Below are 23,746 nucleotides of genomic sequence, written 5' to 3' on the forward strand. Positions count from 1 at the left end.
ATCACCTGGTCAACATGCTTCAGTGTTGTAAGGTGTATGGTCAGTTTGTGGTCACGTCTGTATTGTCATATCTGTATGGTCAGTCTGTGTTCATATGTGGTTGTGATGGAGCTAGGCTGTAGAACAAAGCAGCATTCAGACAGGAGGGAGAGTGGCGAGACCACTGGGCTGCTCAGACAAGATTAAGTTACAACAGGAGCAAATCACAAATCACCTCCAAATGTCCTTCTAGCTATCCCACTGCTCTTTCCATGTGTGTCTGTGTGTCTGTGTCTGTGTGTGTGTGTGTGTGCGTGTGCGTGCATGTTACCTGGAGACTCACCTTCAGGGGCCTAAGCAGTGGAGCGAACACTCAGCATTGCAGACAAAATGTACAACATATAATTGTGTCAATACTCCATTCTGCATGATAAACACATCCCAGTGAGTAGACCCCAGGCAATCTGATCCTAAGGAGTCCTTGGGACAATCTCATAATTTCCAGATAAAATATTGTTTGACTATGCCTTTAGATGTTTGGTGTAAGCCTATACAAAAAGAATATCCAATAATCCTATTGTATCTTTCTCTGTGACCTCTTATCATTATTGATCATATCTTACTATTGCCGACTGCGATGAATATGAAGGTTGTGTGGTCTGAATTCTCATCCGTTAGCAGAGTTTGCCACCTGCTGGTCGTTTTGGATTAGTTTGTGTCAGAGGACCGCTGTCTCTGTTGCAAATGATCAAAACAAGACAGATCCATCCTTCATACACAAGCCCGAGTGTGTGAGCAAATTTTATTTTATTTTGACTTGCTCCATATATGACAGTTACAATTCTGCCTACAAACACTACGAAAGAAATATACAGTTGCAGGTCTAGACGTTAACACAACACTTCAACCTGCAACTCAACATTCATTACATTCCTAAAACATGACATGCTTAGGCAAGCCAAAGTATAGGTTGATCATGTCAAATAATAAGATGGTTGCAGATGCACGGTTGTTCCTGCCAAAGAGTTCTATGTAGCTCAGGTGGAACCATCTGTAATCAGAGCTTTGTCCGAACTGCTGATCTATCACATGATGACATTCTCTGTTGTGTTGACAAGCTAAAGGCTATTCGGCACCACCTGTCAATCTAATCACCACTCACACCAGCTGCAACTACCTCATACAGTAAATCAAGAACATTGTAAAATGTGTTACACACTATGCTAAGACATTCCAATTATATTTCTAAGATGTAATAGCCTTGTAGTGTAGTGGTAACAGTTGCTTGTGACAGAGTTCTCCACCTTTGATGTTTACCTGTTAGAAACACACAAACAAAATACATTAAGATCGATGATCTGCTTTACGAATAGCAATGCAAAAAAGCTTTTGATTGCAGTGAAATGTGCCCTTATTTAGAATAGGGAAAGTAATTCAACTTATTCTCTATAGTCAGCGAGCTACAGTCATATCTACGATACAATCAAGCCTATAAGATCATGAGAGGATTTCAAAACAAACTCACCGTAACAACAAGTCACTCCAGAAGCACTCCATCACAATTGTCCTTTGAGTCCAAAGGTCTGGAAATGTCAAAAGATAGACTGAGTTAATGGTCAGGAATGAAAAGAGACGGAGGAATGATGAGAGAGAAATAGTAAAGACATAGAAAGTGAAAAGTTACTGTATCTGGTATAGAGTAGAATGGAGAATATGTACCATAGACATCGTTTACAAATTGTACAATCTCTATGGTATGTACATTTGCACAGTATAAAGTATACATTAGCAGATACATAAGACTGGCTCTCACTGGTTTATTAGGGCCCGTTTTTGGGCCCTCAGGGCTTTGCGGGCGTCCCGCGCCTCGTGTTCAGCCCAGATCTTTTTGTAGCAGTGGATCAGCACCACGATCATCCACAGCTGCAGCACCACGATCAGCACGTACATCATGATCTCTGACACCACCGACAACAGCTCCCGATTGGCTAGGAGGAGCAGAGGGAGTGCTTTGCAGAGATCATGTGTACTTTACAGTATACATTCATTTCATTTCTATAGAGCGCATGTACAGTGAGGGGAAAAAGTATTTGATCCCCTGCTGATTTTGTACGTTTGCCCACTGACAAAGAAATGATCAGTCTATCATTTTTATGGTAGGTTTATTTGAAGAGTGAGAGACAGAATAACAACAAAAAAATCCAGAAAAACGCATGTAAAAAATGTTATAAATTGATTTGCATTTTAATGAGGGAAATAAGTATTTGACCCCCTCTCAATCAGAAAGATTTCTGGCTCCCAGGTGTCTTTTATACAGGTAACGAGCTGAGATTAAGAGCACACTCTTAAAGGGAGTGCTCCTAATCTCAGTTTGTTATCTGTATAAAAGACACCTGTCCACAGAAGCAATCAATCAATCAGATTCCAAACTCTCCACCATGGCCAAGACCAAAGAGCTCTCCAAGGATGCCAGGGACAAGATTGTAGACCTACACAAGGATGGAATGGGCTACAAGACCATCGCCAAGCAGCTTGGTGAGAAGGTGACAACAGTTGGTGCGATTATTCGCAAATGGAAGAAACACAAAATAACTGTCAATCTCCCTTGGCCTGGGGCTCCATGCAAGATCTCTCCTCGTGGAGTTGCAATGATCATGAGAACGGTAAGGAATCAGCCCAGAACTACACGGGAGGATCTTGTCAATGATCTCAAGGCAGCTGGGACCATAGTCACCAAGAAAACAATTGGTAACACACTACGCCGTGAAGGACTGAAATCCTGCAGCGCCCGCAAGGTCCCCCTGCTCAAGAAAGCACATATACAGGGCCGTCTGAAGTTTGCCAATGAACATCTGAATGATTCAGAGGAGAACTGGGTGAAAGTGTTGTGGTCAGATGAGACCAAAATCAAGCTCTTTGGCATCAACTCAACTTGCCGTGTTTGGAGGAGGAGGAATGCTGCCTATGACCCCAAGAACACCATCCCCACCGTCAAACATGGAGGTGGAAACATTATGCTTTGGGGGTGTTTTTCTGCTAAGGGGACAGGACAGCTTCACCGCATTGAAGGGACGATGGGCGGGGCCATGTACCGTCAAATCTTGGGTGAGAACCTCCTTCCCTCAGCCAGGGCATTGAAAATGGGTCGTGGATGGGTATTCCAGCATGACAATGACCCAAAACACGGCCAAGGCAACAAAGGAGTGGCTCAAGAAGAAGCACATTAAGGTCCTGGAGTGGCCTAGCCAGTCTCCAGACCTTAATCCCATAGGAAATCTGTGGAGGGAGCTGAAGGTTTGAGTTGCCAAACGTCAGCCTTGAAACCTTAATGACTTGGAGAAGATCTGCAAAGAGGAGTGGAACAAAATCCCTCCTGAGATGTGTGCAAACCTGGTGGCCAACTACAAGAAACGTCTGACCTCTGTGATTGCCAACAAGGGTTTTGCCACCAAGTTCTAAGTCATGTTTTGCAGAGGGGTCAAATACTTATTTCCCTCATTAAAATGCAAATCAATTTATAACATTTTTGACATGCGTTTTTCTGGATTTTTGTTGTTGTTATTCTGTCTCTCACTGTTCCAATAAACCTACTATTAAAATTATAGACTGATCATGTCTTTGTCAGTGGGCAAACGTACAAAATCAGCAGGGGATCAAATACTTTTTTCCCTCACTGTAGAGTTCAAGGTGAATCTGAATACTTTTAAGTAGCAGGTTAACGGGCCTCATTTTAAAATTGGTAGGGATGAGGAAGTAAGAAAAGGAAATGTGGATATTTAACAGTATTTTTGGATTCATCCTATCATCACATAAATGTGTGTGACAAAAGAGACCGTTGTGGGAAAATAGTCTAAATACACAGCATGGTCAGACTGACTGAAAAACTAGAAGGAAGAACTTCAGGACTTTGTCTAAACACAACAAAGACCATTAAAGAGAGATTGATTTAAAAATCAATAGATAGAAAAAGCATCGTTCACTGGGAGGGATCCCCATTACCTTCCGCCACCACAGTAAGCTCCACCTCCTTTTCCACGGTGATATATTCATTATCCAATGGGAGGAAGAGGGTGCGCTGGAAGGTGCAGCGGTAGGTGCCTGTGTCGTTAAATGTGACGTTGTGAATGAAGACGGCTCCTATCTGTACATCCTTACTCCCCATTGTTCCTTGCCACTCTAGCCGGTCATTAAAGTCCTCATGGAGGGTGTTGGGGTGTGGGTGGTCATAGTGAAAGATCTAAAAAGAAAGTAGAACACCCACACAGTGTTTATACACTACCAGAGTATAGGTAATGTAATATTTCAACCATGGTATTACACATGCATTCCTCTATACCAATTTGTTCCATATTGTCATTTTTAGCCTTTCTACTGTCTTGGTAGTCAAGTCCATTTTATTTACAGTGCATTTAACAAGTCTTATTAAACTTTACAAAAAAATTATACACTTACATAATACACACTAATTAATACACAATACACTTTCCAGCCAGTCAGTATGTAGTAGGCCTACTCACGTGGATGTACTCCTCCTCTCCTGTAGCTCTGAAGTGCCAGTCAACCGTGGCATGGGCCTGGACCTCCTCTCTCCTCTTACAGGAGATGCAGCCCATGAGGAAGCTCTCCCCGGCCACGGCCTCGGTCATGGAGTCCACCTCCGCACAGCCCCCATGACAATGTGGCACTTGGGTAACCAGGGGATCATGGTGCCAGAGGCAGAGTAAGAGGAGCGGGAGTTGGGGTCAGAAGAGAGAAGAGCAAGGAATTAGACAGTCGCCAAGATCAATGGGGTTATAAACAACAACAACAACACTAACAGGAACAGGAACAATACATCGTATTGATAATCATAATCATGTATTTTATAATAACCAAGCTAATATTGCAATTTTTGTAGGCTACATATCATATTATAACGACAGTACACACTTGACTTTTGCATTAGGCCATAGCCTTATAATATGTTATGCAGGCGGATCTGTTATCTTTTTGGTCTCAAATGTAAGGGAAAACTTACCACGAAGAACAAAGACCAGGAGTGACGATAATAACTGTTGTATCATTTTTCTTCCAGAACTCTTGCCAGCAAATGAATAGAATGAAATACACCTTTTTTTTCTTTTCTTTTTGTTTTACTCCCCACGAGTTTCTTCTTCCATGAAACGAAGTGAACTAATTTCCAATAGGTTGCTATGTTGTTAACTTCGCCATTGTTAATCAATACTTGTTCTACCTTCTTCTGGCAAGTTCTGATTTCCGCTTAATCAGAGTTGGTTTGACATTTCCAATTGATAACTGTTCCGATAAAGACGGATTGAAGTTTATGTATGATCTCTATCAATTAATCGGAGTTTATTACCTATTAATTTGCTTCAAGCTACGCGAATAATAACAATACAGAAGCTACCGATGCAGTTTTCAGCCTACACTCTACAGTATGAATTCGTGTTTTGCAATGCTATTTTTAGACGGTGTGAATCCATGCCTGTCTTGAATGTCCAACAGTTTTAGCGCGTCCAGGCCAAGGCGAAATAGGAGAAGTTGAAATCAATGTACTATTGCATGATAGCCAAGCCAACCAAACTTTTCTAATGCAAATCATACCCAACTAAACACCATATGGTGCTGTTTTTTGCACACACCATTTAAGCTTTGTTTTAACCAGCAACCGATTGTTATTTTATCAATCAATTAAATTGTTATTTGTTTGGATTCTTTCAGTGGCCTATGGTTTTGAATGAATGGTCTGTCAATGATCAGTCTGGTTTTAGTCTCTGAGAATAGATGGACCCTATAGGCAATAATGAAACTGCAGTTGTAATGCACATTGCCCAAATAACAGTTTGGTTATGAAGGATAATTATTTTGATAAACATTTTGTCCACACTCTAAATTGAGAGAAAAAAATAAACAAATAAGTATTCAGTTTATTATCACTGACAAGGAAATGTGACATAAGGTCAAATTTGTTAAGCAAATGAAGCAAGATACAGACATGCGTATGTGTATTCCAATGTGTGCTTATACAGTAGGACAAACATGATGCACAACTCTATAATGTTCCAGAATATCAAACAATCCATGAATGTATTTGTCATTGTTGGCCTTTCCTATTAGTGTCAGAAGTGGGATGGAAAATGAAGTTATTATATTCTGTTGTATTAGATTCTATTCTATTTCTCATAACTCCTTTGGCAAAAGCAAAAATGTATTCAACTGTCAGTCTGATGCACATGCAGGGTTGAGTCAGCATCAACAAGATGTATCAGATGTCATCAGATGGTTGGTTCTTAGGTTTAAATGCAAAACTATTTGGTTGAAACGAAAAAGGTGATGATTGATATGAAGTGAGTCATGAAACAGAGCAGCTTCTATGAGGATCTAATAACATGCCATCCATCACCTCTTTACCTGGCCTGTATTAGACATTTTAATGTCTTGATAATAATTATCTTCTCAGCTGGAGTTAATGAAAGGTCTAAAGATTGTATTTGATATGCACAATATCAATTTTTCTGTCAGGGAATGTCTGTGGTATTTGTGTGATGGAATATTGATGTCACATTAGCTTGATTGTGACATTGGAGAAAAAAATTTATTGACTGTGAGGTGAAAACGAAGGGTTTATTGATGGGATTGTTGATGTTCTTCGACAACTGATCTCTGATTGTTGAAATTTCTTTGCTTCAAAACTGTGTATCTTTGTTTCAGTTGGGTTTCTGGTTTCCACCATACCTGAAGTGGTTTGCGCAGGCATAAACTCAGATTCTCGTTGAGTTGTTGGCACAATGGAACTGGACCTGTCCCGGTGTTTATAACGGGATGTAATAACCATAAAGCACGAAGATGCAAACCAAAGGGGGAATTCTGAAAATGCAAAGTCATTGCGACCACTATTGGCTATTCTCCGGGATAATTATCTTGTGAAATAGTTTAATAAACTGAAGCTCGAGTGAAACTAATAAACACCTGTGAGAGGAGCAGCTTTTACCAGCAACATAATTCAGGTATGGACGTATAATAGTGTGATTGATATGTTTAATTTTAAAGTGGTTTATTTATCATATTAAATGTACCAAACGAACATACCAACGTATTTTTTTATTAGACTATTTATTTGATCTTTATGCATTTTACATACAGTCCTGTAGCCCACCTGTCCCTGCAGTAAAACTTTATCACAGGTTTTTGAGGTAAGGGCTAAGACAGCATTACTTATTTGTGACGTTATAGCCTAGTTAGACATGCACATATACAATATAGGCCTACACATAGAAACTAGGGTGAGCAGAGAGAGCATATTGATTTTACTGGTGTAAATAAATATTGTCACGTGCATGAACACTGCTCCTGTCTAGATGCCCTACACATTTACATTTTAGTCATTTAGCAAACGCTCTTATCCAGAGCGACTTACAGGAGCAATTAGGGTTAAGTGCCTTGCTCAAGGGCACATCGACAGATTTTTCACCTAGTCGGCGCGGGGATTAGAACCAGCGACCTTTCGGTTACTGGCACAACGCTCTTAACCACTAAGCTACACAAACATTGATCTGTTGTTGACCATTGCACTTTCATAGTAACCTAAATATTATACCTTTATACCATACATCTTGTTAGGCTACTACAATTATCATTATTATTTATTATGTATTATTATTATTATTTATTATTGTTATAAAAATAGGTTACTGTATTGTGTCTGTTGTCTCTCTGATATAACGTCCATGTGGTGAAACCAAATGCTCTTGTTCCTTGTCAATATCCCCTTCTTGCATTCAGTCTTCTACCAGAACAACGTGACCTGTCCTTCGCCCAGGCGCCTGCAGCCGCGAAGTATGCGACTGTATGGCTATCATATCTCTCAGCTCCGCCCGAAATTAATCAGTTTCAGCGCAGAGAGAGAGAGTAGCCTATAGCAGCATACTGTACACACACGCGTTGCAGCAATGGTGGGCCAGTGTGACCTACTTCATAAAGGTGAGATCCGGACTAATACACCTATATTAATCAATAATAACGAGGTTGTTTGATAATAATTTAAATATTTGTGTATTTAGTTGTACTTTTGCTCTGTGTGAAATTTAAAGCATGGTTAAATCCATAATGTAGCATATCATTATTGTGACTGCAAACATTTGAATCACAAGAGGGCGCAACAAGTCTATTCCCTACCCTTTTCTATACATTTGCATCTGCATTATTCGATATAGTTTAAACAGCTCCCTTGGTATTAAGTCATTAATTGAGAGGCATTACAGATTCACAGATTCACAGATTGTTGTGGGCGCTATCCTGGAATTTGTATTCTAGTGTTGATCGTTCAGATGGCGTTGATTCATTCAGCTCTGACTGAATAAAGTTTCACAGTTTTAAGCCCGCCCTACTAGGATATAGCTTCGTCTGATTCGCTTAAAGTGCTTCCCATCATGAGAACCCTTTATTTTTCCTCCAGCGTTCTTATCACGAGACTGTACCACAAGTTTTGGGGAAGGGGTTATAATTTCAAAGTATTATGTACCAATGTATTATTATTTAGCAACATTTTAACGCATTTAGAGGAACATCAACCCACAATTGGATATTTTTGTTGCTTCGGAACATAATGTTACATTTTAGAAGTAGTCAGGAAATATACGAACATATATTACTTTTGATGCCCCCCTCTTCAAAGTTTTTGTTTGGCTCTGTTGAGATTCCGTTTTTCGGTTCGATCGATTTCTGTCTTGCAGAAGTTATTTAGCCAACAACTCAAGTGCTAGACACAAAAATGGGAAACATAAACGTTTCCCATATAAGACATATCAGCGATGTTTAAGACAGCAAGATAAAAGGACAAGAAATACCAGCAAGCAATGTAACTAGCGTTAGCAAGCCAGTCAGACCAGCAGACAACAAACCGCTTTACCCGGTGTTTAGCTAGCTAGCTTACGACGTTGTTAGTATAAATAGCTAAGGGTGTTGTTAGTGTTAGCTAGCTAGCCAACAACAGTTAGCTGGCTACAACTAGGCAAATGTCGGAATAAACAATAAGTTGACTGCTTCTATGTTCCACCAGTAGCAAGCTACGTGTAGCCAGGCGGTTTGGTTAGCTAACTTGCAGTCTTGTCAGGTCTCTGTCGGCGAGCTGCCTGCTGTGTTGGCAGCAGGAGTGGAGGGTTTTACATCTCAAAAGGATGCTGCTGATGGGATCCTGTGAAAAAGTGGATTTTAATATCACTCCTCGCACCGTCGCTCGGCTTGTCTTCGAAGCCGAGCAAGATAATCGAAATGGGGGAAATTCATCAAATGGGAGGTAGGAACTGAATGCAACGGTTAACCGTTTAGTTTCTGTTGTACAATCAATCACATTTATTTACACAGCCCTTTTTGCATCAGCAGATGTCACGAAGTGCTTATACAGAAACCCAGCCTAAAACCCCAAACAGCAAGCAATGCAGATGTAGAAGCACGTTGTTGGCAACTTACTCAGAGGCTCTAAATATATTATAAGCTTGGCAAGCCAGTTAGCTAGGCTAACTAGTTACAATACTAATTTACATTTTAGTAATTTAGCAGACGCTCTTATCCAGAGCGACTTACAATTAGTGAGTGCATAAATTTTTTCATACTAATGTCTTTGTATTGTACCGACCAAAGACATCGAAGGAACTAGCTAACTAACGTTAGCTAACTAGACAGACTGAATTGAATACAGACTGGATAACGTTACTGTATTGAAAACCGTAAGAAGTTGACGTGACGAAGTTGTGAATAATAGCAACCCAACTGTTACTGGATAACTTATTGGCCCTGCCTGAACAGAATTGTTGTCATCCATGCCATGATCCTATTTTACCCATGCATTTGTGTCATCATAACTTTTAAGTCTGGAGCCAGGTAAGTATTGCACCTATGGAAACATGATTTGGGGAAGTCCTTGCTGTTAATGATTGTTTATAGCCTATCTGAATCTCTCAGTGGTGTGTTTTATTGCTAGTTTACAAGATATGACTGTGTGTGAAGAAAAGACAGAGGGTCACACGAGTATTACCATGGATTACTCTGAGCAAACAAAAGCATGCCAAGATTTCTCTTGTGCAAACAGATGACTAAATACATTGTAGGGCTTGGGCCTTGACTTCAACAGGTGCCTGCATTGAAGTGGTCAAAAGCAGCTAGACAATAGACACAAACACACACACATATTATCCTGTCTGTATGTCTGTGACAATATAACATATGTTCTGCATCATCAGTGCTGGCCATGACAGGCTGTGATGGTTGATCTTTGTGTTTGTCTTTGTCGATTTCTGCACTATGCAGAAATCGCTCCGCCATTTTCTGGTTGCTACAATTCTAATAGTTTGCCTAATTTGAGTTTGTGACAAAACAAGCGAGTATAGTGTAGAGAATCATTGTACCATCTAACCGCTATGAAGTATATTTTCCATAATCAAAAATATTGTTATTTCAGCTGTTTGAAGCGGGTGTAGAAAACCGAAAGTAAAAGATGCAAAAACGAAACGTAAGAACGGGAACCATAGAAATAGCGCACATAGAACATATCTACCGCTTCTTAGACTTGCTTTCAGTGGGAATGACATATAAATATACATTTCTATGTGATTTTGGTCAGGTCGCCCAAAAAGTTACATATTGCAGCTTTAAGAATGAAAAGAGGGGATGTTAATGTGGTTGTGGTGGTTGAGCTGGACCTTGAGATTTGAAGGAGGGGAGATGTTGACGTGTTGTTGGGGTGTTTGAGCTGATCTTTGAGATGGGATAAAGGATTGTTGTATGTATTGTGTATGTTTTTAGTTTTTAAAAAGTACTTGAATAGCTTAATCTCTCAGCATTCGACTCCAAGTGCGCACTATAATCACTTTTACTGACTTAATACCAGAAGGGAGCAAAGCTGCAAAATCTGCCTTACATCAATTTACAACCAAACAATGCGTCAAAAGCAATCAGACACCACTGATATTGGACACGGAATACATCACTTCCATCGATCTGTCTGTGCCATGCAATACTTCCTGATACCATTTGAGGTCAGATCACAAACCAATAGAAATAGACATCAACATGTATCAAAATAACTGGGATCATCTTTTGACTAGAAAATGTATCTTCTACAATGTTAGTTTTTTTCTGTCTATTAAGGGAGAATTAGACTGTTAGCCAATACTACAGTCTCTCTTCTCCTCAGCCCCCTGCTACAGCCGGACATAGATCGTTATCTCTCCCACTGCAAGCTCAACTGTTGCTATGATGAAACCAATTGTGAAACTGCATGTCATGTGAACTTGGCTCAAGGTAAGAGGGAGAGCAGGCACATCGAAGGAGAGACGGAGACATCAGAAAGAGGGAGTGGTGTGGAAGAGGAGGAAGTGAGGAACAAAACTATGCAAAGAAACCCCATACACAGAGCACGAGGTGGATAGTTGGAAAATATTAGAGAGGGAGAAGACGGCATTGTATTAGCTTTTTAAATTCTGTGAGGGCCCCACCCCTGGTTTCCTGCTGCAACATTATTGACTGGCATTAGCGGGAGAAGCTAAACGGCTGTAACCTAGTGTAGTACTGTCATGCCTTGCACTACCATGGAGAATAAAACCTGCCTTCCATAAAGGGATCTTTCTTACTGCACCATCTGGATGTCACTGGAAACGTGAGGTACATTCACAAATGTTAGCCTGGCTGGTCTAGGACCAGTCCACAATTGATATTTACCAAAAAGCAGAAGTTTTGATCGACTCTCAGACCAACTTCCTCAACATCCTGGCTTGGTGTTAGCATCATTTGCTTTGCCACAGCAAGCCTTCACCGGGGTGTTTCGAAGTAAAACAATTGGTCTGAAGAAGCTCTGAGAATGATGACCATGTCTGTGCTGGACACCACCGGACCAGAAAGCGGCTGCTCCATGACCCATCTCTTCCCCATCCCCACGCTGAACATCCTACCCCCGTCCTCAGACACCGAGGCCTGGTCCCGCTCTCCCAGCCCCCAGCCTCCCCGCCGCCGCCGCCGCCACCCTCGCCCCCACTGGAGCAGAGCCCGGACCAAGAAGAGGAGTGACGGAGAACAAGAAGGGTCACCCAAACCCCGGTGGGACGGCACTGAGGAGGAGAGGGTGAAGGGGAGCGCCACTCCTCAAAGAAGCCCCTCACCTCTCCCTTCACCCCTCTTGGCCCACCATGTGGAGGACGCGGTCCTGGGCCCTTCCCTGGACCTCTTGCTGCCCCCGTCGTCTCGCACCTCCTGGTCACGTAGCTCGTCTCTCGGCCGGCGCTCACGCTGGTCCCTCAGGAGTCTGCTCAGCAGGGAGGCTGACTGGGACAGCTGCAGGTCAGTGCTCTGCTCTCTCTCTATCTCTCTCCTCTCTAGGACAGCCAGGCAGCCAGAGGCCTCAGCAGCCCTGCAGACTCACCTCAGACTCCCTCAAGGCCCTCCCATCTAGGGATGGGCTCAGTTATCTGCTAGCTGCAGCACTTTGGTTCATGGCCTTGTCATGTACTGAATCAGGGAACTGTAACTCAAGGCACTTAGTGCATTTTATATCTAAGCATTAGGTTAAATGATCATTCACAGGCTACATACTTCACTGATATTACATTAGATAAGATGAGGAGACTGATATAAAATAAATGTTACTGTTGTTTGACAGCGATTGGAGTGGAGTTTTCTGTAATGGCACACCACAAGCTAACTATTTGGAGAGGGCACAGCAGACATGACTTATTGGTTAAGCACTAAAACCCGCAGAGGGCAGATTATGCTGTTAAAGTCCTGGTGAACTCCAATCTGGGTTATGTCACAGTTTGGTCAGGCAGGCAGAGGAGCATGTTCATCATGCTCTTCTAATATTTCAGATAGTATTTCAGAGAACCAAACCATTAGCCCATGTCACAATATTAAAGGTCTTACCTCGCCATAATTGAAGTAGGCCTGCATCTTAAATTCTATTCTAGATTAATTGTAAAATGTAGAGAGGGACTGAGAAAAGCATATGAAAACAAAGGCATGAGGCTGGAAAGAGAGTAGGCTAAATGAAGTTGTTAGGGGAAACGAGAGGTCTATCTGTAGTAGCTGACAGAGAGAGAAAGAGAGCTCTGCTTGGTCAGTCACAAGGAGCAGGGAGGCGGGATTGCGTGCACCGCTCATCCAGCTTAGAATGCATGACATCACCTCCGTCCAATTGGAGGGGTCTCTGGTGGTGCTGCAGAGCCTGCAGTGTGCTCAGTGGGCCTGTTTTAAAGGGCCATCCAGGCAGGCAGAGGGTTTTCCTCTCATTTCCACATGAACAGCTGTGCCCTTGTCCTGTTCATTTACCAACCAGTTTTATTGACCCAGTTTTGTTTAATGAAACATATTACTTAGATAGACCTCTGACATAATTTTACAGCTCCTTAATGATATTGCCTGTATTTTCTATATAAGGTGGTTAAAGCTATATTCCTTAGTTGAAACAATAACAAAGCGGGAACCCAGCCTCTGTTTTGGTAAAAAGGGATTAGCCAGGATAAATGTAACCACTTTCAAATTCATAGACTGAGCTATGGATATAAGGACTGACCATCAATGCTATCAAAATGATCTTTTTGGCATTTACAGTGTTTACAGCAAAAAAAAGGTAATGTTTTGGGTTCTGATGGGGTACGACAGTTGAACTAAGCTCATAAGTTATATTTGTCAAGAATCAATGGCTATATGTAATTAATTCAATGCTTAATCAATGATTTCATTGATCATTGAATCATTAATTCAAAAATTAAGTTTAAAAAAATTGATGTAGCAACTAAGGATTCTAGTGTTTAAAAAATGATGGATTTACAGTTGGAAATGTTAAGCTCCATACAGTGCACTACAGAAAACATAAAATGCAAGTGTACAGGCCGAAATGAAAACAGTGTACCGCTATTGTTAGTTTGAACGACACCCGTTCTCTGCAAACACACCTGAGTGTTGTTTGTTTAGGCTACATGCATCACCTAAAAGCAAGGGCTTTGTTTATCTACAGTACACACATCATAATGATCTATGCACTTCTCCTACTCCTGTTGTTACCTGAATGTTGCTATTGTCAAATGATATACCACTGTTGTATTTGACAATACAGTAGGTTCTGAGTGAATCCATTTCTAGATGCAGTCAGAGCATCAGGCAGGTAATACAAAAAGTGAGAAATAGGAGTGCTGATGGTATTCATATATGCAACAGAAAAGCCTATGGCTGTGAACGATACAGTCATCTTGTCATCAACACTTCAGTGATCAAGTTGTGGTGAAATCCAGACATTTTCTGTGTTTTGTAACACTGACTCTAAATTTGAATCTTTTTCTAGCCAACCCTCTCTGATGTTTGAGAGGACACGTGAAATTATTAGGCCTGAGACTCCTTGGACTCATTCCCATTTAGCCTGGACGCATTAATACAATGAGGCACAGTTCTTATATCATTAAAACACTAGCCAGTTCATTTCATGTCTTTGGTTACTGTTGTTTTTGTCCTGTTGCATGAAATAAACCCACAGTGTAGATGAGAATAATTGACCATTGACAGCCACACACACACACACGGGAACTGACGATGAAGGCCAATGAAGGGGTTTAGTTATGGTTAGGCTAATGACTTCTGTGTGACAGCTGTGGTGGTCTCAACAGACGACTGATTTCCATGGGGATCTGAATAACGATTTGCATTGGAACAACATGGAAGAATTCTGATGCAAATAATGAGTTTTAATACAGTCGAGTATTCGGGGTGTTTAGTGTGGGCAGCAGTTGATTTGAATCAGAGGCCAACAACTCGTGTGTGTGAAGTAGTCTGCCGTGGAGAAATGCGAGGCATGTTCCTACAAGATGCTGTGTAGCCACATCTCCCAGTCATTCTATTGTAGAGACTTGCTAGTTAGGCTAAATATTAGCCTTAGTCTACTAAGGTGATATTACCTCTACCTTAAACCTCAGACAGGCTACATAGACTATAGGATAACTCTTTTTGGCTGACTCCAACACTTTGTTGGTTGGGGACAGCTGTGTTGTGCGTTTGTCTATCAGAGACCAAGTTGGATTTCGCAGTGGTTTAAAAGCACTTGTGAGTGATCAGTACTAAAACCTCACAATCACTTGCACAACACAGACTGCACAACTGTCTCAGCAGTAGCATAATTGGAGCAATGGTCTGAGCGATGGCGCGGCAGCCTCTTCCAATATAAGGCTAGTGTTGAATGCACACTTGATGCTGAACAACTAAAACCATCACATTTAAAAAGTAGGTTAGGCATAGGTTCTTCACCCTTGGGCTGTTTTTTGTGAACAGGTTGTCAAGCATTACTTGCAGACTGGGTTTAGGCTAACTGAGGTGAAGGGAAAACTACTAGCTGATACATGTCCTCCCTGTCTGTTTAGGCCTGATCTGCTTGGCAGAGGGATATCTAATTGAGTAATTGGCGTTGTTCCGCCCCCCATTCACCTCTCTGCTGGCCACATAATCCCAGTTGATAATCCACTGACACACAAAAACAACTGCAGATCAATTGTCTGCAGGCCATTGTCTCTCTGTAGCCTGTATTTGAGATTTTTGGCGTCGCCCCCAGTTCGTCATATTTATGTTTGGATTAACGTTGACTTGTTGACCAATGAGTTTTGGCTCAGGTCTCCCACTCAGCAGAAGGGCTGCGACTCAGACATTTTTCTGCTAGATAGTTTGGAACAGGGCCTCACCTGAAAATGTGCTGAGTGGGAGACCTGAGCTAATAAGTAACTTTCTGTTGAATGGGCCAGAGATCAGAGTTGAGCACCATATTTTTTGACCCCCCCCCCCCTCACTCTTTATCTTTCTCTTTCTGTCTTCACATGTTCTCGTTCTTTCTCTTGCTCCCTTCTTCACCCTCCCCAATGAATTGAAGAGATTACAGCATGCACTCCTGGACCTCAGAAAAGCAGATTACAGAGAGAGAGAGAGGGAGCGAGCAAGAGAAGGAGGGGATCTGCACAGCATGGATTATGATGTAGCCTACTCAGTGGGTCTCTAATCCAGAGATGGACAGAGCGATTGAGGGTTAAAGGCTTGGGTGGGCTTCGGCCAGGTGGACACTGCGGGCAGTACTGTTTAGAACTGGATAATTACAATCAGTGATAAACCATGTTAGCAAACCGGCTGTGATATTTCATTATTACACCATCTTATTACACCATGTTAGGCCTATATATAATCTGTTTACAACTGGCCCTAATTCATGGTTGCATTTACTCCTCTTTCATAACCTTTCCCAATACCATCTTTATTGATTTTAAAATAACTCGCACATCCTCTAAAATGTTATTTGGCTCTCCCAGTTCAACTCTACACTCTTAGAAAAAAGGGTTCCAAAAGTGTTCTTCGGCTGTTCCCATTGGAGAACCCTTTTTGGTTCCAGGTAGGACCATTTTGGTTCCATGTAGAACCCTTTCCACAAAGGATTCTACATAATATGCCATTTAGCAGATGCTTTTATCCAAAGCGATCATGTGTGCATACATTTTTACGTATGGGTGGTCCCGGGGATCGAACCCACTACCCTGGCGTTACAAGCGCCATGCTCTACCAATTGAGCTACAGAAGACCACGGACCATGGAACCCAAAAGAGTTCTACCTGGAGCCAAAAAGGGTTGTCCAATGGGAACAGCCGAAGAACCCTTTTAGGTTCTAGAAGAGCACCTTTTTTTTCTCCAAGAGTGCACTGCTACTGTACATCCGTGCATGGCCTCTCTTGTGCCTCCTCCTCCCCCTCTGTCTCTGCTGCCTTGTGTGTTCAGTACGGATTATTTATGGGCGCAGCTTGTCAATGCTAGCTTGCCCAGACACGGAATAGGAGACTGGTTGAGGTCGGGCTACCCGCCTGGATGCGAGGGAAGGTTGTTGGTGATGGGGAAGTGAAACAGGTCGCACATTAAGTGCGCGTTTCTATCGTTTCTATTAGGGGACCCCTGTGCGTTTTTATATCCGACAAAAAAGACATCGGGATGGACAGTGTAGCGTCGGCTGGCTCGGCGCAGTGCACACAGGACCGGTGCCATAGTGATACAGATACTATAAAGCAGCGTGTGGACATCACGTCCAAATTGAAAACATCTCATGACATGTTCGAGTAAGTGGCAATATTATTATTTACGTAATAGGACTGTCTGCCCTCCAAATGGAAATATTTCGCCTGTTCTCGTATTTAAATGCCTTTCATAAAGGTATAGGCTACACTCGTATCCCTGTGGGTGGGAAACTGGGAGGGTCAGTGGTTGTGGGCAGTCAGTGATTGCCTATTGAAAGATGGGCTGGTAGAAAGGATATGAACGTCGTTTGATTCGAATGACCAGTTCGGCACCCGTGGCTGCCGTACTTGTGCGTCTATAGGAGTCGGAAATCAGCGATCTGATTTGGCTAATTTCTGACAGCATCTGTTATTGTGCTTGTATTATTCATATCTCCCGTAGACAGTGCGAGTTCGCGGAGTTGCATTCTAACCAGGTCGTTGTTTACATTCTGTTGTCTGACAGGCGCTATGAATGGTGGTAGCGTTGATTTCGCGTCTGACTGTCATTGATAATAGTGCTTGGATGAAAGTAAAAAACAGCGCTCTAAATAAAATGAATGCAATATTGTGGTAGTTCCATTTGACAGTTGTTTGCATCTCTACATAGCATGATGTGTGATTTTAGTTTTTTAAACGCGCGATACTTGTCCCGTTCGGTCACACCAGTGACTGTATAGGAAGGGTCAGACCCCATAGATTTAGAATTCTAGAAAGGACATTAACCTTATTATGATGAGATAAACATAAGCCATTTTGGTCAGGGAGTTAGTCAACAATGGTTTGCCATTTCCGTGATAAGATATTGTGTAAAATAATGAATTTGAGGAATTTATCTGCACTGTATGTTAGCTAGCCAGACAGCCTTTTTTAAAGGAATGATCCCATTAATTTGTCAAATTAACTGCCAATATTGTAACATCCCATTCAAACAATGCAGTCAATCCACAGCCATGCACTGGCTGAAATCAGTTGATGATAAGATTTAGACAAGTTGTAAATGTAACACGTTGGCCTACTGATATTATATCATATAATAGCACTCTCAGCTTCCCAGGAAAACAAAAATGTCGACATTTATGGTTGTTTATATATATATTTTAGAGGCTATTTATACCGAAAATGTCCATAAAACCTTTATAAACTGTATTTATAATTATATTACAATATTTTAGGTTGACAATTCTATCACACAATTTATGATATATCACATACCTTACTTGTATTTTCCTGTATCAGGATTATGCCTCTACTGTCATTCATTCCAATTAGACTGGTTTGGAATTCTCCCTGGTTAATATGGCTGCCATTTTACATTCTGGAACTTTGAGTGTTCAATTTCATATCCCCTCTAGTAATTTAATAGGATCTCTATAGGTCACATTATCCCAGACTGAACACAACAACAAGCCTATTAGTGTAGGTAGGTAGGCCTGTATGTGGATATAATTAGGCCTACTGTACTTCGACTGTACACTAAATTAAGTCACCATAATGCCACTGAATCCTCACCCAACTGTACTGTACTGCAGGGTCCTGGGGCCTCCCCTGGGTGCATGTTTTGGTTTTTGCCCTAGCACTACAGGACTGAGTTTGGGAAACCCTACTGCACTGTACATAATTTCTGAATGCACAAATCTGGCAGCAGGCATCACCCCAAGTGTTGGCTCATTCCTATGATTTAATTATTCCGAATTACAGCTACGATTGGTGGGTTATTTCACAAGGGGGTTGTTACCTTGGCAGAAATGCCGATATTTACCCCTAGTCCCTCCTCCCCCCTACCTCTGGTTACCATGACAACCGGCAGTTGGACCAGTGTGGTTTCAATGCATTTTGGCAGTAATGAGAGAAGAGTTGGAGGACAGGGCAGAGGAAAGGGAAAGGAGACTGCAAGGGAGAGGGGGAAGATGACTGAACTGAGGCTATGGATAGAAGCAATGCTGGAACAAAAGAAGAGGGGAACACTGAGAAAAGGAAAGAGGAACAGAAGGTGCAGGAAGAGAGAGATAGAAGCAGACGCAAAAGAAGGGGTGAACAATACGAGCTAGAGGTTGGTGGTAATGTGTAAATGCTTTCGGCTGTATACAGTGGAGTGATTACTCAGCATCTGTGTGTGGGCTATGAGTTATTGTTTGAGATTAACAAAATGATCAAATGAGCTCACACAGTAGACCACAGTGTCTGTTGAAAGAGACTCTTTGTTTGTTTGTGTGTTTATAGTTATTTAGTACGATGTGATTCTGAGAGTCCAAACAGAAGGTGGTTGTCAGTTTTCACTGAACTGCAAATGAAGCGCAAGTCTGCAACCATGGCAACTTTTGTTATGGCATCAATATAGCCATTTTTACGGGGCCATTACCTGAACTTTGAGATGCACATATTATGGCAGCAATATAGGTTTGACCTTGTCTTTGAGTTCAGGATGTCTGCTTTCACTAGAAGGAAGACAACAGCATGGTCGTGGAAGCATACTACACACCTAACTTGATAAAAATGCTCTTAATAAAAACCAGTGAACATTTTCTCCCCTGTTGTGTTTCTCATGTAGGCGTATTCATTTTTGCTCCAGTGCCTTGGAAATAAGATCAATTGAGAAACAGCACCTACCTACTGTAGTATTACCAAGCAGTGCTTTTTAAATGTATGTTAATGGTAGAGGAAGGATCCACAAGGTTCATACCACAGCACTGCCACAGGTAGGATATCTAGGCTATATAGGAATGGACAGTGACTGACCGCTATATAATCGCCACCAATCACTTGGGAGAAAGGTTAGAGTTGGTGATTAGTGCGTTTTTAGATAAATACAAAGCACAGTACTTCCATCCTTTCCAGCATGGCCAGATAGGCTTAAGTACTTACGTCTCTGGCCAATCTTGATGATGAAATGAATATGAATGTCCATACTCTTTCACTTAGCCTACCACTAATCTCTCCTCCTCTTCGCTCTCTCTCTCTTCAGTACCGCCAGTAACTCTCCGCGCAGCACCCCTGGCAGCTCCCCCTCTCTGCGCCGGCGGGTGCTGGGGGGTAGTGGTGGGGGTGGAGGCAGGACCAGCGACGCAGAGGGTGGCCCAGGGGAGCGCAGCGGGGAAAGGAGGGGTTCGGACAGCCCCCTGCCCTCCTCCTCCACTGCCGCAGCCGCCTCCGCCTACCCCATCGCCTCACGCCATTTCAGCCGCAACGCCAAGGTAAGGGTGCCCCGTCTAATGCCACTTAATCATTTTGTTATGTCAACAATATACCGGGGCCATTTTGGGTAGGCGAAAAAAAACACTTATAGTATGTAAAATGTTGTGCTTTAAATGCCAGGATGTCATACTCATTTCGTCATTTTATCTAATAGAATTCGCTGCACACTATTGAGGAAGAGAATCGTCTTTCAAGACCCACGTGTGTCTGACAACAGTTGATAATCAGAATCAACGCAATTGCCATTTGATGATACGTTCTCAGTAGGATGAGCCTAGTATGCTGAGATTTGTTGCTTACTGCATTTGTTTTTACTAAACAGTATGTTCTAAATAGTATGTAGTTTAAGTAAAGGCGTCAGCATGCTTCAGTTCGGCTGGCGCCTAGCTGAATTTGGCTAGCCAAACCGAACGAGTGTGCTTGCCGACTCCCTTAAAAGACCTTAGCTTGAAAAGCTAGAAAAAAGCACCAAAGGTACTGTTTGTCCATTTTGAAACACTGTAGCCAGTATACACTTCCTCAAAATAGTCAGAATTAATCTAAGATAACTCAAGAAATCTGTCATTAATTGAAGTTTTTGCTGAGGCGATCTTAGTCGCGCAATTTGACATCTAACTAAGATATGTTTGGTGCCGTACTTCTTAAAGAAAAAATGTGCATGAATACGAGTCGTCTCTCGTTGAATGAGAATGACAACAAATACTTTATTGAAGAATCCCTACTGTTGACCAATCACCGACGAAGGGGCGTAGACTTCGTCTCCGAACTTCGCCTTGCCTCCAGAAAAAAATGTGTGCGCCTGAACAGCCGAAGTCCCCCCAAAAAACTCACAAAGTCCAAAACGAACAAAAACGTCACAAAATGTCGTCATAATATATGCACAAACTGTTTAGGCTGGGAAGCATGCGGACGCCTTAAGTAGTAGGCAAGCCAGATTTTGGACACGGCAACAGTGTAAAATGTAGTTGTAATAGATTGACTGTGGGCAGATTGTCAGTGCATGAATCATGGGCTAAAAGCCAAACATTAAAGGCCCAGTGCAGTCAAAAACAAGATTTTCCTGAGTTTTATATATATTTCCACAAGGTTGGAATAATACTATGAAATTGTGAAAATGATGATAATGCCCTTTTAGTGTAAGAGCTGTTTGAAAAGACCGCCTGAAATTTCAACCTGTTTTGGTGGGATGGAGTTCCAAACCCCTCTACCAATAACAGCTAGTTTTCTGTTTTTCCCTCCCCTCTCCCAGACAGTCTTAGCAAAATTCTTGTTTGAGGAATTGCTCTTTGCTAAGAAGCTATTTTTGTTTATTTTTGACCATTTTGATTCAAAACGATCACAGTAAGGTACTTAATTTTTACCCAGAAATGATTTAATATTGAGATACAAACAGCTGCGTTGGACCTTTAAACGCATAAAAGTCAGAGACACACAGCAAGGTTGATAAATGACCAGAACATCAAGGAACACCATATAGACCTAATAGCTAGTTTTTACGCAGTGTCCCTTTAACCTATTCCCGAACTACATGAATGTCAAAATGTATAAGACTCTACATTTACTGTTTTAATGTCGGAGAAACCTTTTGGATGCTGTTCATCACTGATTATGTGCTGTTCTTTCTTTCCCTTGCAGAAAATGCAGAGCTGGTACAATGTAAGTATACACTTTAAGAAATTGTTCATTAGGCGCTCACACTCCAGTGCACTTCATTCTGCTGAGGGTAGCTACACTGTTTCCTGGTTGGAGTGCACAGTACAGTATGAAATTGCACTTCACAGTGAAATGGCACCAATCCATGCTGAAAACGGTTTCTGTTAAATTGCCACCCCCCTCATTTAACCACTTCACTGAGCTTTGAACTTTAGCTGATTTAACTGTTCAATCACCTTAGTAGTGTTCTCATTTACCTACTCAGTCTGTCAGTTTTACCTCAGGGACATAGTATCTGATGTAATCTCACAGGCCAGATGTACAGTGGGGTCCAAAGGTATTTGGACAGTGACACATTCTTAGTAGTTTTGGCTCATCATTTTGAAATGATACAATGACTATGAGGTTAAAGTGCAGACTGTGAGCAGTTTTGTAGAGTCACAAGCTTGTTGTAGTCATTGCGTGCAAGGAATATGGGAACAAATATTACACTTTTGACTACTTTAATACACATATTATTGAATTTGTCCAAATACCTTTGGTTCCCTAAAATGGGGGGGACTACGTACAAAAAGTGCTGTATTTTCTAAATGGTTCACCCGATATGGATGAAAATACCCTCAAGTTAAAGCTGACAGCACTTTAACCTCATAGTCATTGTATCATTTCAAATCCAAAGTGCTGGAGTACAGAGCCAAAACAACAAAAATTGTTACTGTCCAAATGCTTTTGGACCTCACTGTATATACAATATTCATAGACACACGTCTGGTTCTGCAAGCTTATATTTGATAAAGCATAGAAGAGCAACAAAGTAATCTTTATTTCTCTCTCAGGTTCTCAGTCCCACTTATAAACAGCGCAATGAGGATTTCCGTAAACTCTTCAAGAAGCTGCCAGACACGGAACGCCTCATAGTGGGTGAGTGACGCGCGTGCACACACACACACACACACACACACACACACACACACACACACACACACACACACACACACACACACACACTTTGTGTGTGAGTTTGCATCTCTGTGCTGACACTGTGGAAGTGAAGGGCCGATGCTGTTGCTTTGTCAGCCTGATGTCGCTCCTCTTCATCCTCCTCCTCCTCCTCTCCTCCTCCTCAGACTACTCGTGTGCGCTGCAGAAAGACATCCTACTTCAGGGGCGACTCTATCTGTCAGAGAACTGGCTCTGCTTCTATAGCAATATCTTCCGCTGGGAAACCACTGTAAGTTATAGACACACACACACACATCTTGTTCTTCTATCCTTGTCGGGCCCTAAATTTGATTTCCAATAAAAATCCTATTTTCCCTAAACCTAACCCTAATCTGAACCTTAACCCTAAACCGAACTCCTGTGCCTAAACCTAACCACTAACCCCTTACCCTATTTCTAAGCCTAATTGTAACCCTAAACCTAACACCTGAGCTTAAAATAGCCTTCATCCTCATGGGGATATTGGGAATGTTCCCACTAGGGATAATTTTCCTTTTTTACTATCCTTATGGGGATTTTAGGTCCCCACAAGGATAGAATAACCAACCCCCCCCCACACACACACTAACCCTCCCTGTTCTGTTCAGATCACAATCCTGCTGAAAGATGTGACCACCCTGACCAAGGAGAAGACTGCCAAAGTCATCCCCAACGCCATTCAGATCAGCACTGACCACGACAAGGTGAGCCAGGGGGCTCGATATTCAGTCACACAGCCCACTATGATGGTTCAGAGTAGTGTAAGAACAGTAGGTAACAGGTGTCAATGATATGTAAAGAAAAAGGAAAATAACTTTTATTATAGATTGTTGTAGACAATATACATATTGTTTAGATCAGTGATTCTCAACTGGGGGGTGGGGGTC

The 23,746-nt window shown here is 41.9% G+C and overlaps 2 protein-coding genes across 6 annotated transcripts in view; one reads left to right on the forward strand and one right to left on the reverse strand.

The window, feature by feature from the left end:
* Positions 1 to 744: 744 nt before the first annotated feature.
* On the reverse strand, positions 745 to 5,622 carry LOC123484519 (sodium channel subunit beta-1-like). The gene is made up of 6 exons (XM_045214985.1): positions 4,997 to 5,622; positions 4,497 to 4,663; positions 3,979 to 4,216; positions 1,793 to 1,967; positions 1,505 to 1,562; positions 745 to 1,296 (listed from the first exon to the last, which is right to left on the reverse strand). The coding sequence occupies exons 1-5, from the start codon at positions 5,040 to 5,042 to the stop codon at positions 1,517 to 1,519; spliced, it is 672 nt and encodes a 223-aa protein (XP_045070920.1). The 5' UTR covers positions 5,043 to 5,622; the 3' UTR covers positions 745 to 1,296; positions 1,505 to 1,516.
* A 1,109-nt stretch (positions 5,623 to 6,731) lies between these two features.
* Positions 6,732 to 23,746, forward strand: part of LOC123481007 (protein Aster-A-like) — a 31,903-nt gene continuing 14,888 nt past the window's right edge. Inside the window, exons 1-8 of one of the 5 annotated variants that reach the window (XM_045214980.1) lie at positions 6,732 to 6,986; positions 7,762 to 7,959; positions 11,171 to 12,309; positions 19,996 to 20,224; positions 21,861 to 21,881; positions 22,715 to 22,799; positions 23,006 to 23,109; positions 23,468 to 23,563. In XM_045214980.1, the coding sequence (XP_045070915.1) occupies positions 11,834 to 12,309; positions 19,996 to 20,224; positions 21,861 to 21,881; positions 22,715 to 22,799; positions 23,006 to 23,109; positions 23,468 to 23,563 (1,011 nt within the window). In that variant the 5' untranslated portion in view covers positions 6,732 to 6,986; positions 7,762 to 7,959; positions 11,171 to 11,833. Of the gene's footprint in view, positions 6,987 to 7,683; positions 9,275 to 10,503; positions 12,310 to 16,775; positions 17,094 to 19,995; positions 20,225 to 21,860; positions 21,882 to 22,714; positions 22,800 to 23,005; positions 23,110 to 23,467; positions 23,564 to 23,746 lie in introns of those variants that run through there. The other 4 variants (XM_045214982.1, XM_045214984.1, XM_045214981.1 and 1 more) reach the window with 4 other exon arrangements.

Source organism: Coregonus clupeaformis, unplaced genomic scaffold, assembly GCF_020615455.1.
Source record: "Coregonus clupeaformis isolate EN_2021a unplaced genomic scaffold, ASM2061545v1 scaf0347, whole genome shotgun sequence".
NCBI lineage: Eukaryota > Metazoa > Chordata > Actinopteri > Salmoniformes > Salmonidae > Coregonus > Coregonus clupeaformis.